Source organism: Chionomys nivalis, chromosome 13 (assembly GCF_950005125.1).
Source record: "Chionomys nivalis chromosome 13, mChiNiv1.1, whole genome shotgun sequence".
NCBI lineage: Eukaryota > Metazoa > Chordata > Mammalia > Rodentia > Cricetidae > Chionomys > Chionomys nivalis.
Window position 1 is genome coordinate 32,126,630 of NC_080098.1, and position 14,932 is coordinate 32,141,561.

A 14,932-nucleotide genomic window follows, 5' to 3' on the forward strand; every position below is an offset into this window, starting at 1 on the left:
TGGATGCGGAGTTGCCAGGCTGTGGTTCCTTCCTGATGAGAATATTCAAGACACAGTTTTATCTGAAGGATTTTCACTGCTACTCAGGGCATACCACAGTGAGAGGAATGGTAGTGATGCACCTGCTGGAAAAGATGGCTTCTCTTTGTTCAGCACAATGCTGAGTGCCCACCTCTATTCAGATAGGGAAGAGTATACTAGAAGTTATGAAGACAGATGAGCATCAAAGAAGAGAAATAATAGGTTGAAAATTATTTTATAAGAGAAGGTGCTACTTAAGGGAACTTGTTTGACACACCCTCTTACAGGTTTTAGTAAGAAAGTGTGGGTTTCAAAATGATTCTTTGTCTACTAAACCAGATCGAAATAGAGGTCAGCTACCTAGCACAATTCTCAGAGGAGTTTTTATAACATGTTGTAGACTGTATAGAGAGACTTTGCTACTTTTAGAAGACTTACCTGGTAACAAAAGTAGCCAAATTTCAATGTTACTGTAAATAGTAAACTATTCCCAATCTAAATACCCACTCCCTTTCTTCTAATGTTTATATTGGCTAGGTATTGCTTATGACATAGCAGTCATGAAATGTTTCTTTGCATGGAGCTCTTTCTGCAGAATCAGTGTTTGAAGCTCATCTGCCTTTGTCTTTCACAGCCAGGTGGATTCATGCCTACCTACAAGGTTGTGGCTTAGTTAGTTTGAGACATAGTGTGAATTGGACTAACAAAAGCCAATTGGAAAATTTCTTGTATTTTCTGCTATTCCCTAGTGTTCAAAGGGGCACAGTGTCTATTGTTAGTGAAAATTTATGGGCCCTCCCTGTTTCTGCTGCAGACCATAGGAGTAGAGAGCGGGTCTAACAATCCTGTCTAGCTATGGTGCCTCCTGCAGCCCTGAGCTGATTTTGGCTTCCCCAGATGGCCATGCTGTTTTCCCTGTTAGGACTCTTGGGAATGTGTATTTTGCCTGTTCTAGGTTTTGTTTAGTGTTCAGCGCAAATGCTACTTGTTGAAGGCCTTTTCACTTGGTCCTTCTGGTTAGGACAGCCCTAGATTCCAGTCTTAATATGATCTATTTGTGTAATATTTCTAGGCAGTTGTAGTTTGGTATTCTGTCTCACAGAAGTAGGATATGAATTGTGAGGATCTCTCATCCCTTGCACACAGTAAGCACAACCCACTTGCAGGCAAGACTTTGCACATAACAGGAAAAGGTAGAACAAGGCTTTGGCTGGTTCCTCCCGCTCCTGTGCCCACTATTTTTCTATCATACTAGTGAGGATCAGCAAGGTCTTAGAGCAGTAAGAGAGAATTCCCAACAACTGTTGTAGCCAAGGTTAGTACCAAAAGCATTCATTGCTCAGGTGTGCACGGTGCTTTTTTGCACAAGCCTTCTGCACCAGGCTTCCCTTATCTGTGGTGACAGTTCTATTTTTATTTCTGATTTGCATGAATCTAAATGTCAATTGGCCACATTAGTGCTAATCAGTAAAAGAAATGACAAAAGATTACATGATTCTAGATAATAACTCATTTTAGTTCATTGATTTTTTACTTATTTTATATAATTCAGTTTGCAAACCCCAGTATCTGATGTTGTCACTGAAGATAGTTGCTCTGATGTGAATGCCTTTACATGAAGTGACTCAGCTCATTGTTTTGTGTGGCCAATATGGAGATGGCTTTATCTGAAATCCAGCTGCAGATTCTCTGCTAGATTATGATTGAAAAAGTTGTCCATGATTGGCAAAGTTTTCAGGTTGGTGAATTTTGTACCCTGGGTGCATGGAAAATTCAAATTTTGGTCTTTATTTTGAGGATATAAATGCAAGTCAGTTGACACTTGTATATTTTATCTAGAAAATAAAGCTGGCTGGCTGCTTGCCTGAGCCTGTTACTGTTAGGTTCAGTTTCTGTGTGGATGACTGCTGAGCTTCCTCAGTGCACACTTGAGTTATGTTTTATTCTGTCTCAGTTATGTTTTATTTATTTAACCTCATGACAGAAATACAATTGCTCTCTGGACAATGAATTATGCTGTGTTTGATGGCACTTGTGACCTTCTTCAACACAGTCTGAGGGACACACAGGTCTGTACAAGCACGTTCCCTTTGTTAAGGAATTCTGTTGTGTCATGAGTCTATGGAAGGTAAAGGTGAGATGCAAGATTACCTCCCCAAAAAGGGGGAGAGAGGCACTCAGCTGGCATTTCTGGTCTGGGACTTAGTATGCATTCTTTCCAGTTTCAATGGTGAGAGAAAGGACATTCATCAGTAAAAGGCAAGTCTCCTGTGTTCTAAGTGAGCTCTGTTGTTGATGAGTCATGCACAGGTTGCTGTTCTGTGATGTATTCTATTCATGTCTATTGGTTTGATTGGCTGAATTTCCTATTTTTAATGATATTTAATGAATTAGGTTTCTTGTCAAGAATCAGTAGCAAAAAAAGAACATCACTAAACCCATGACCACCCAGCATCTGGGATTCAGACTTTTAAGAGTTTAGTCTTAAAGATGATGCCAATTAGGACTGGATCATGCTTTCTTGATGACTCATAAAATAGTATGCAACAACTCAAAGCCTGACAGTGAACTTGTATTTTACCCAGTAGTGTAGAACAAAGCCAGACTGGGACTGGGGACATGGTTGAGGGGTAGATTGCTTACATAGCATACTGAGGCATTGGATTTAGTTCTAAGCACCACAAACAAAACAAACAAACAATGCAGGATAGCAGTTTAATGCAAGTGTCAAAATGTCACATGTTTTAGATCATTCATGCTTTGCTAGTTCATGAATTCCCTTACCAATATACTATAATTATAAAACAAAATGTATGGTATTACTTAATAGCTCCGTGTTGTAAAAGATGAGATGGAAATAGCAATGATATAAGAATTAGGTTTGCATTTAATCCCAGCACTCGGGAGGCAGAGGCAGGCGGATCTCTGTGAGTTCGAGGCCAGCCTGGTCTACAAGAGCTAGTGCCAGGACAGGCTCCAAAGCTACAGAGAAACCCTGTCTCGAAAAAACTAAAAAACTAAAAAAAAAAAAAGAATTAGGTTTGCATGGTAGGGTAAATACTAAGGTGTTCAGAAAGAGGTCTTGATTTTCTGTTTTGTGGTGACCTCATCTGTGTTACTGCAAAGCAAATATAGAGAATGCCTTACCTAATCATACAAGTACTTTTTACTCATGAGCAAGTCCTTAATTACACTTACTGTAATAACGGGTTGGGGTGTGATCCAGAGACTATAATGAGATGCTGGAAGACAGTGGGACTTGATTCAGAAACATTTTTTTTTTTTTTCAAGACAGGGTTTCTCTGTAGCTTTGGTGCCTGTCCTGGAACTAGCTCTTGTAGACCAGGCTGGCCTCGAACTCCCAGAGATCCGCCTGTCTCTGCCTCCCGAGTGCTGGGATTAAAGGCGTGCGCCACCACTGCCCGGCTCAGAAACATTTTTGGCAAGTCTAGAAATAGGGAAAATTCTCCAGCAATTTTACAGTTTCTCAGACAGGCTCCACCTGCCTCACAATCTATGATAGCTTCTGAGCTCCAGCAAAGAGCTTATTTTCAGTGCCAGGGAAGAAGCCAGGAGAGGTGAGTTCCAGTGGATGCCCTGGGAGCACTTGAGAATTTTTGTCCACTGAAGCTTTCTATGACACATGTGAAATCCTAGATATAGAGGCAGATTAATTCATGCGAGGAATTCAGTGTTAAAACTTTTCAGACCAGTTTGGATCAAAGTCTTCTTTTCTGAATCACAAATATTTTTTAAAGTATTCCTCATATATATGACATTTTAAATTGTATTTGAAGACAAAGATTTCTAGTATATTTCTTTTATAATATAAATTTAGAAATCCCCCCTCCCATAATATATTCTTTTAAATAACTTGAGACTTTCCTTCTTTCCTTGTGCCCTCTAACTTATTGAGTCTCAAGTTAGAGAGACAGATGGGTGACCCACCTGTGTCTTATTCTTAGCGGTAACATTAGGATTATTGTGGTGTCTAATGTCTGCCTGAGCACAGTGCTCACGAAAGACACTGCAGTGTTTATTCATCTGCAGTTGTTGGATTGGTTAGGTATAACCACTATAAGAAATTTTTGTTGGGGAATCCTTTAGTGATAATAAGTAATTGATAAGAAATTAATGATGTTCCTGTTTTTCTCACTTTTGTCTTCATATTTCCAAATCTGATGGGTAGGTGAGGCATTTATAGAAGTGAAATTAGTGAGACAAGGCAAAATTTTGAAAGAATCACAATTTCTGTTTGACTTAGAAAATCAGCTGGAGGAGGAGGGTGGGCTACAGTTGGAGGTGTCTTCTGTTCGAGATGGATGAGTTTGGTGCTTGCTTTTGTGGTCATCAAGGCCATAAAGTGAGGTGTCCAGAATCCTTTGTGCTTGGAGGAGAGATGTCTGTGAGCAACTGGGAGGGGGGGGCCTAGTACAAACACAAAGGCAATTCTGTTAAGAGAACTGAACTTAGATCTAAGAGTGATACAGGGTTTAACTTCCACTACTGTGTCTTTATTACCTCATCAACAGAACTCATCTCCTGTTTTTAATAAAAGTCCTTAAGCCAGTGATATGAAGTGTTACCTGTTGTTAGTTTTCAAATACAGATGGAAAGCCAGGCCTAGGAAAGGTAAAGAAACTTGCCCAAGGTCACAGATACTAGGGCCTGGAATATCCAGGTTTTTAATCTTTTATTCAAGGATGAAATAAAAGCCCACAAAGACTGAAGAGTGGCTAGGTAACTCTTCTTCAACAAAGAAATCATATGCATAGGAAAGAAACACATTGCAAGAAAGTAAGAAACTGTTCAAGAACCTGGTTTTTGTTTAGGTCTCCTTTTGCACTGTTTAAGGAAAAGAAAAGTTTGATTACTTGGGGTGTGATGGATGGTTTTCTGTTTTGATCAACAAGTCTTTGCTTACTGTGTATGTCCCTTCTCATGATGCATCTGATACAAGGGAACAGGCTGACAGTCAGACACACACAGTCTCCCCATGTAGACCTAACAGGCCTGGAATTTACTACGTGTAGATCAGGCTTTCTTGAACTCACAGAAATCCACCTACCTCTGCCTCCTGAGTGCTGGGACTAAACTATTACTCCACCATATTTGACAACATCTGATTTAAATAATATGCACATCCAATTATGCATAAGCATATAAGACCATAAATATGGGGTTCTACTGGAAAGTTAACTTTGAAGACATAGTTTGCTTTATTAAATAGGTAAACAAAAATAGCCTTTCCTTTCCTATACTGGAAATGTATTTTAATGGAACTTGTCCAAGTTTCATGAGTATTAAAGAGAAATTATTCCATTGTTCGAGAGAGGGGTGTGAATATAGCTCAGTGAAGATGGGGATCTTAAGTTGCTACTTATAGTATTAGAAGAGGGTGTGAGCACATAGTCCATACAAGTGAGAGACCTAGGTTGCTAAGTGTATTGTTAGAAGAGTGAGATCTAAGGCTGCAAACTATTACTTATGCTTTTCTGCCTCATCTGTGTGGTTTTTCTCTTCATGCTTATGGGCCCTGGAGCTGACTTGGTGCTTGTCATATGGCTTGCATGTAATTGCCTTATAAATATTGTGGAAGAAAGGATTCAGGATAACACTTTTTTTTTTTTTAAAGCAAACGAGAATCAATGGTTTCATACGCCTGACTGTTGCACATTGGGGATAGTTACCCTTTATGTTTCATTATGCCTTCTTTCCCAGTGCTTACATTTGATGTGGGATTCCCCTCTGTATGCTGTGGATATGTTCTATTACTATTCGTTAATAAAAAAAAAAAGCTGCTTTGGCCTATGGCAGGGCAGAATAGTGTTAGGCAGGAAAACTAATCTGAATGCAGGGAGAAAGAAGACAGAGTCAGAGAGATGCCATGTAACTGCCGAAGAAGAAGGGCGCCAGAACCTTACCGGTAAACCACAGCCTTATGGAGATACACAGATTAATAAAAATGGGTTATTTAAAATGTAAGAGCTAGCTAGCAATACCTAAGTCATTGGCCAAACAGTTTTGTAGTTAGTATAGTTTCTTTGTGATTATTTGGGTCTGGACTGCAGGGAAATGAACAGGCAGTCTCTGATTATACACATTAGCCTCTTAACTATCACTACACTTGCTGTTGTGAGAATGCCGGTCTTTGTGTGGCTTTTTGAAAATTGGTCTTCGGTCATGGTTCCCTAAACTACTTCAGTGAGTGTTGAGTTCTCTCCAGTGGTGAACACCAAAATGTAACTGCTTTGCTAGTTATTCGTATTTGTGTTGTTGAGGGTACAACTGCTGCCACAGCAAGGATTGCTCAGTTGCCTTATGCTGGAGAAAGAATGAGCATACAAGTGCCGTTATGGAGACAGGTTCAGTTCTATAGAAAGTTACATACTCAACTGTTGATTTTTTTTTTCAAATCTTGGTTGAAAAAAGGTCAAATAAAATACAATGAATGAAATCTTGACTAAAATACTATTTTAAACTATATTTTGTTATTGGCAACCTCTTGGAACTTTTTTGCATAGTTGTATTAATTTCTCTTTTTAAACATCTGTAGTAGACTGATTTGAATTCATGAGAGCAAGTGTGCAAAATTGCCTCACTGATGGCAGTCATAGAAGGCTTATCAATAAACTAGACAGTAGTAAACTACTGTCTGTATACTATGGATCCCGAGAAGAGGTAAAGGGCGAGAGTAGTTCTGAGGATTATGTTCATGAACTAGACAGGAAAATGGTATTAAGAGTACAGAGATTTACAGCTGGTGAACCTGGGCAACTTGGAAGTGTGTTTAACTTTGTTCCAAATGCCAGTCAGAATGTAAGAGAATGTGAACAACAATGACAAGTGGTAATGGTATGTAAAGTAGAGGAGTCACTTAGCAAAGGCAAAGCCAGACTCATTCATTCAGATGCTAAGTATCACTCAGCAGGTCACTGAAAGAAACAACCTAAAGGAAATGGTGGATACCTCTGTTCAGTCCTTAAGGATATGTATACTCTCTGCGGAATTAATGTTAACAAGGCTCTAGTGGTGGACAGAATCAGACAAATCCTGGAGTCAAAGGTACTATGTCAGAGCAGCTACACTGTCCTGAAAACAGTCTCAGCCACAGAGTGAGGCCAGGGCACTCAAGGTCTCAATCAACCCAAATAAAAGATCTATCTGAAAGAGATCTATAGTGTTCTGTCACAAGAAGAGAACTGGCTATCAGCTCCTCAAGAGGAAATTATAGGAGTTGTCACAGAAGAGACAGTGTAACAATTATAGCATTGTAATGATCAACTTTGGGGAAATAATGAAAATAAAAGACAAGAAGTATAAACATATTTTTTATACTAGAATATTTTTTTCACCTAGAATATTCAGGGCCTATCCCTGTTACAGTAGAAACACAACCTTGGGGATACCTAAGACCGCTATGTGTTATTTCTCTTTTATCTTTTCTAAAGAATCTACTTTAGATACCTCTTTAAAATATGAGGAGAAGAAAGACATGGATGAATTCAAAGAACGAGTGACCTAAAATTCTGCAAAACCAAAGCAAGTTCAGGATGAAAGGGATCCTAAATGGCATGACAGGTCTAGTGACCCAGGTTAGAGGAGGAGGGGCTCCAAGTAAACTTCAAGGAAAACAAACAAAAAATGAACTGAAAAATAATTACTAGATTGTGAGTGTTTGACTAGGGGAAGAAAAAAATAGTATGGGAAGGGTTTGTTTTGTTTTTTAGTTGGAATATTTTGAAAGTATCAGCAAATAGGTACATTGAAAGCATGACAATTAATAGAAAAGTATAAATATTAAACTCAGTTACTTAAAAGCAAATTATATGGGGATATATTAATCACATTCTGATGACTTTATGGTTTTTCATCATCTCAACATAATCCTGATCATGTAAATAGTAGAAACTCTGATGAGTGGTGGAGAAAAGCCTACATGCTGTCTAAGAGTCAGGGATATCAATTGTCGTCAGTGAGCCTTTACCCAGTGACTGATTGAAACAGATGTAGGCCAGCAGTCAAACATTAGGCAGAGCTTGGGGAATTTTGCAGAAGACAGGGATGGCAGAATTGTAGGAGCCACAGAATCAACTAACCTGGCCTCAAGGTCTCACAGAGACCAAACCAACAATCAGGAAGCCTGCATGGGACTGACTTAGGCCCTCTGCATATATGTTATAGTTTTGTAGCTTGGTCTTCTTGTTGGATCCTAACAGTGGGAGCAGAGGCTGTCTCTGACTCTTGCCTGCTTTTGGAACCCTTTTCTCCTACTGGGTTGCCTTGTCCAGGCTTGTTACTGTAACTTGATATGCCATGACTGGCTGATATATATGGGAGGCCTGCTCTTTTCTGAAGAGAAAGGAAGAAGAGTGGATGGCCAGGGTAGCAGAGGTTTGGGAAGGAACTGGGAGGAGAGTAGAGAGGGAGGAGAAAACTATGATTGGACTGGAAAAAAATTAATTAAAAAAAATAAAATAAATCAGGGCTGTAAACCCAAATGTAAATGCCAGCCCAATGCAGAACTACTTGGCTTCATAAGTTTGACATATGATAAGGAATATTAAAATAGGATCATCTGAGAGCAAATTGTTACTTAAATTCAGACTTTTTTTGGTAGCTTATGTTTTATGTCTTATAGTTATCACTGTTTTTTTCTAAAGAAGCAACAATTGTCATTAGTACTTAGTGGGAGCAATTTATGTCAGAACTGTAAAGATGGACTCTTTCCCATGCTGCTTAGTTTCATCTACATTGTGTCCTTTGGCGCTGTGTGGCGTCAGTCTAATAGTCTGAGTAGTTGATATAGGGGTCAGGTTTGTCTTTGAATCTAAGGTAACATTTTTGATAATTCATAAAATACATCTTTTTCTACTTAGCATTAAATAGAGCAAGTTTCTAGAGTTAGAAATTGAGACTGTCAAAAGCTGAAAGTTGATGCTACAAATGGATAACTTTCCAGTTATCAAATACAAATAGTTTATAAGGTTTATTTTAAAGTTGGCTTTATTGATAATAGTAATTTTAAAGTTTCTCAGGGCACTTATGGTCTTTCTGTTCATTCTACAAAATAAAAAAATCATAATTTGATCCTATGTCTTAGACTTCATGCTTTGGTGGACACTATAATAAGAAAATCACTTGCCTGTAGCCTGCCCACAATGAGAAGAACTTCTCTAGGGCTCAGTCTTGCTTGTGTCTCACCTTCATGTTGATCTGTAGAGTGACCCCCCAGGTTTCTCAACACTACCTGGTCTAATAGGTGATAGGAATGTCATGAGTAAATATTTATTGTAACTAAGTTTCCTTAGTGTAGCTACTGAGAACAGCCTCACCCTCATTCTGCTGTTTTACCTTATATCCAGGAGTGGACCAAGCTTTGCCTCAAGAGCGAAGGGCACCCGTCACTCCTTCTTCAGCCTCTCGATACCACCGCAGAAGATCCTCAGGCTCTCGAGATGAACGTTATAGGTCAGGTAAGGAACTGTATGCAAGTACTAGACTCACCATACTTGGGTGTGTTATTGTGAATGAACTGGGTCCCCATTTCCATTGTCTATGAGGTAGAAGTTCAATACATTTGGACTTTGCACAGGTGAAGCTCTAGCTCAATGTGCCAGTGTTTGTTCTAGAAGAGTGGTTCTCAGCCTTTCTAATGCTGTGACCTTTTAATATGGTGAGCCCACCATAAAATTATTTCTTTGCTACTTTATAACTGTAATTTTGCTACTGTTATAAATTGTAATATAAATATCTGATGCCAGGATAACTGATAATGTGACTCATTTGAAAGGGTTATTCAAGGGGTCGCAACCCATAGATTAAGAACCACTGCTTTAGGATACCCACTCAATCCATAGTAACTCTTTTGTGTTTGGTAAAGTAATAATTGTTTCTTCAAATACTTACTACCTATAAATAGAGATAACCAGGCCACCTTAGCAGTGAATTTGCACACAGAAAGCTTTCATTAGGAGATTGTTTTTTTATTCACCCCTTCCCACTGCCCTTTCTTGTTCCTCACTCCCTCTTCTGGATTCTGTGGGCACCTGCATTCACATGTGCACATATCTGCATATTTTAAAAAATAAAAATATAAAAAAAGTTGAGAAAATAAAATTTTTTATCCTACTGTTATTATATCTTTTCAGTTTTCTGATAGATTTTATTTTTCTTGAGTAAACAGGGATGATTTAAGTCATTTACAAGGAAAGAGATCCTAGCTCCTTAAAAGGTATGAAGGTCTCTGACCACTTTCAGTAAAGCTGTTTTAGCTGCTTCAGTGATCAAATTATGTTACCTATGAATAATTCTGTTTCCTTATAGATAATTGAACTAATTAGCAATCAATTCAGTTAGCAATATAGTAGCAAATTTAATTTCTCTTGGCTATATTTTTCTATTTCAGTTCAAGATCACAAAACCACATGAATTCTTGATACTTTAGCTCAGGCTAGGAACTCATATAATATGGCAAAGCATCAAGCCCCATATAACTGACTTACTACTGCAACCCAAATCAAAGTGAAATGGTATTCCATGTTAATGGAAGCAGAGATAGTAATTGGAATTCACAGCTGGATGTGATGGGGATGTTCACATTTTAGTTCCTACCCAGTTACCTTGGCTCCAAAATTGTGACAGTTTTGCCTAAGGCTCACTAGTATTGAGACTTCAGGTGTGAATCGCTATTTCTGCTACAATTCTTTGTAAGAGCATGTACCCTTCTGTTCTTTTTAAGTTAGTAAATTTGGAAAATAAATGCCTGTAAAGGCATTTATTGGGCACTTAGACTGCTGCCTTTATGGGGTCTAAGTTAGAGCTTCATTTCTAGTTATATTCAATATCCTACTGCATAATCAGAAACTTTACAAGAGAAAGCCTTTAGGTTTAAGTTTACATGTTATAAAAAAGAGACCATGACAATGAGCAATATTAAAAGTCAAATGCAAGAGACTGTTTTGTGATGTACTTAGAATGGCTTGAAAAACCATGGGTTGGTTGGTTGGTTTCTTCTTTGCTGATGATATTAGGCACTCTGATATCAGTGCTGGTCTCCTTTGCATTCCAGTCTAAAACAGAGCTAGCAACTCTAGAATGCCCTCCTTTCTGGGAAAGATCCATGAGGTTCTTGTGTTTTCAGAATGATACTAATATGCTACTTTACAAATTCTCATTCTTACAGAGTAGACAGTAGTTGTTTTCCCAGAAGTTTCACACATGTGATGGTATATGGTGACAATAAATGAATTCTATGCTTGTTAAGTTTTGTTTACCTTAGTTTTTATCATTTGTGTGTAAGGTTGGTGTAGTGGTCAGAAGACACATTTGTAAAGTCAGTTCTCTACTTTTACATTTACATGGGTTCTGGATATCAGACTCAGGTTACCAGGCTTGGGTAACAAACAGTTTGGATCTACTGATACATCTTATTGGTCCCTACTTAATTTTTTAATATTGTAAATATGAACATTACCCATTAGTTAACTAATTTTAAGCTTTACAATAGTTAAGAATTTAAAAGCTTTCTTTGAGTTAAAGAGTTTGGAAATTATTGTCACAGATTTTTTTTAAGTGTTACTGTTTTAAAAGTTGAGAAATGATACGAGCTAATAACTTTAGTATTGAAATTTACCTCTTAATCTGTTTTTTTTTTTTTTTTCTAATTCAAGATGTGAACTTAACTACACTTAGTTACTAGGGATAGACTTGTATATCACTTCTGTTCTTTTTCAATCTTTCTTTCTTTTATTCAACAAATGTACAAATTATTTTGTGTACTGAGCACTTTGCTATGAACTATAGCTAAGACAAAACTGTAGCAACACACAGTCCCTGCTATCAAAGAACTTACTAGAATAATTTTTTAATTGGAGGTTTTTCTTTCTCAAAACAGCTGGTTTTACTGATTTTTATGGAGGATCTTAGGGCATAACCTTTGCTTTCTCTGAACAACTCAATTTCTTCCTTATTGATTGTTACAGAATCTTGCTTATTTCCTTATTATGTTAGAATACTATGGGCTATCAGACAAATGTGCACACAGTAGCATTGAGTTAGTCTACAAATTCTACTTACTATCCTCAGAATGGTGACAATCCCTATGTAGAGGGATGCCCTGTCCAACAAGGTTGTCAGTATATACATGAGACCTGTTAATTTAAAAAAGTGAAGATTAAATTTAAAATTCTGTTCTACCTTACTAGGAACATTTTAAGATGAGCAGCTGTATATATATGAAAGCTTGTTTGTTTCCCAGCTGCCCTGACCTGAAATAATTGTACAGAAACCGTATTAATTAAAACACTGCTTGGTCTATTAGCTTATGCTTATTTCTAGCTAGCTCTTACATCTTAAATTAACCCATTTCTATTAATCTGTATATCACCACGAGGTTGTGGCCTACTGGCAAGGTTCTGTCCAGTGCTTGTCTCCTTCAGCAGCTAAATGGTGTCTCCTTGACTCCGCCTTCTTTTAGTTTCCGCACCTACCTTTATTCTGCCCTGCCACAGGTCATAGTAGCTTCTTTATTAACCAATGATAATAAAACATATTCACAGCGTACAGACGGGAATCCCACATCAAGCAGATTCTGTACTGCATACTGCATATAGGAACTTTGCCATACCTACTAAATGTTCTATTATGGGTGCATTGTTCTGGGAACTCATGGAAGAAAAAGCAAAAGATGCATTTAGAAGAGCATAAAGGTTTGTTGACTCCACGCTAAAGAAAGTGAAATTAATTTGATTACCTATGCCTAATCAATAGGAGATTTTAGAAATGTGAATCTAGCAAAAATGTTTAGGGTAGACTGGTAGGATTGGGATGGATTTCTAATTCTAAGCAGAAACAGGTTAAAGGACTGTCAGATTATAGATATGAAGAAAGGAGGCAGAATTAAAATCTGTAGGGTGCAATGGAAGTGGTACTTACGAGGAAATTGGTGTCAAATACTCAGGAAAAAGAACATTTTTCAAAGTGAAAAAAAAAAGAGCATTTAGAAAAGAAAAATTAACTCCACACAAAGAAGAAATGAGAAAATAAGGAAGGTAAACTGAAAATCAGGAATGTACAGATCTGTTTTTAGGTTGTAAGACACTCAGAAGCTATCACGCTTGTCTTTATGTCTCAGAAAAGAACAAACATCTGAAAACTAAGAATTCTTCCTACATTCACTAAAGAATTGTTGAATCAAAATCGCAAGTGAATAATAATGTATGCAAGAATATGAAGAGATAATCCTCAAAATCTGATAAAATCAAATTCCTACGGCAGCTCATTTTCCTTCTTCCAGCAGTCATTATTTGCCTGCAGTCCTTTCTCTAGGAGTGAGGCCCTGAGAAAAATTTCCCCTTCTGTGTTAACATGTACATTTGTATAGCTATTGTTCTGGATTGTTTATGTAGACATCTTTAGGAGAGATGTTTCACAGCAGACTCCCTAATTGTTCTGATTCTTACTACCCCTGTTCCCTGAGCCATAGATTTCAGAGCTAAGCTTGTCTCTGTTACACACACACACACACACACACACACACACACACACACACACTTTGTACGCACACATATTTAACAACAATAAAGAAAAAGAAACTATCAACTTGCAAGAGGGGATATGGAAGGGAGAGTTATTGGGAGGAAAGGAAAGGGAAAGTGGTGTAATTCTATTTCAATTACCCTAGCAGCACAGACACTGAGAGAAACAATTAATAAATGGGCCCTCCTGAAACTGAAAAACTTCTGTAAAGCAAAGGACACCATCAACAAGACAAAACAACAGCCTACAGAATGGGAAAAGATCTTCACTAACCCCACATCAGACATAGGTCTGATCTCTAAAATATACTAAGAACTCAAGAAATTGGTCATCAAAAGAACAAATAATCCAATAAAAAGAAATAGAGTACTAAACAGAGAACTCCCAACAGAGGAATCTAAAATGGCTGAAAGACACTTAAGGAAATGCTCAACATCCTTAGTCATCAGAGAAATGCAAATCAAAACAACTCTGAGATTTCATCTTATACCTGTAAGAATGGCCAAGATCAAAAACACTGTTGACAATTTATGCTGGACAGGTTGTGAGGTAAAGGGAACACTCCTGCATTTCTGGTGGGAATTCAAGCTGGTACAGCTCCTTTGGATGTCAGTGTGACGATTTCTTAGAAAATTAGGACATAACCTTCCTCAAGACCCAGTAATACCACTTTTGGGTATATATCCAAAGGATGCTCAATCGTGCCACAAAAGACATGTGCTCAACTATGTTCATAGCATCATGGTTTATCATAGCTAGAACCTGGAAACAACCTAAATGCCCCTCAACCAAAGAATGTATAAGGAAAGTGTAGTACATTTACACAATGGAGTACTACACAGCTGAAAAAAATAACGACATGTTGAATTTTGCAGGCAAATGGATGGAACTAGAAAATATTTTGAATGAGGTAACCCAGACCCAGAAAGACAATTATCACATGTACTCACTCATAAGTGGTCTTTAAACATAAAGAAAACCAGCTCACAAATCACAATCCCAGAGAACTTAGACAACAATGAGGACCCTAAGAGAGACATACATAGGTCTAATATACATGGGGGAAGTAGAAAAGTTAGGAGTTGACAGAGATTAGAGGTGGAGGAATGAAGATCAAGGCACAGAGGGCTTGAGGAGCATTGAAGCTATCTTGTATGACGCGACTGGTATCTTCATGTTGTTTCACACTGTTATTCATAACACACTGATTATTAACACAAAATGTGCACTTGTTGGCATGGATTTTATTTACTAATTTACCATTGTTCTCTTATTAATATCAACCAAATGTATCATACTAACAGAGATGGAAGCAGATGACAGAATTTTCTCATTTTTCAGGATACTAGTTATTTTCAGAGTGAGACAGAGT

General features: G+C 37.8%; 1 protein-coding gene across 6 annotated transcripts in view; it reads left to right on the plus strand.

Annotated features, from left to right (window-relative positions):
- Positions 1-14,932, plus strand: part of Dip2c (disco interacting protein 2 homolog C) — a 359,742-nt gene that overhangs the window by 191,470 nt on the left and 153,340 nt on the right. For all 6 annotated transcript variants that reach the window (XM_057787245.1, XM_057787246.1, XM_057787247.1 and 3 more), the window contains one exon: positions 9,387-9,497. In XM_057787245.1, coding sequence (XP_057643228.1) covers positions 9,387-9,497 — 111 coding nt within the window. The remainder of the gene's footprint in view (positions 1-9,386; positions 9,498-14,932) is intronic.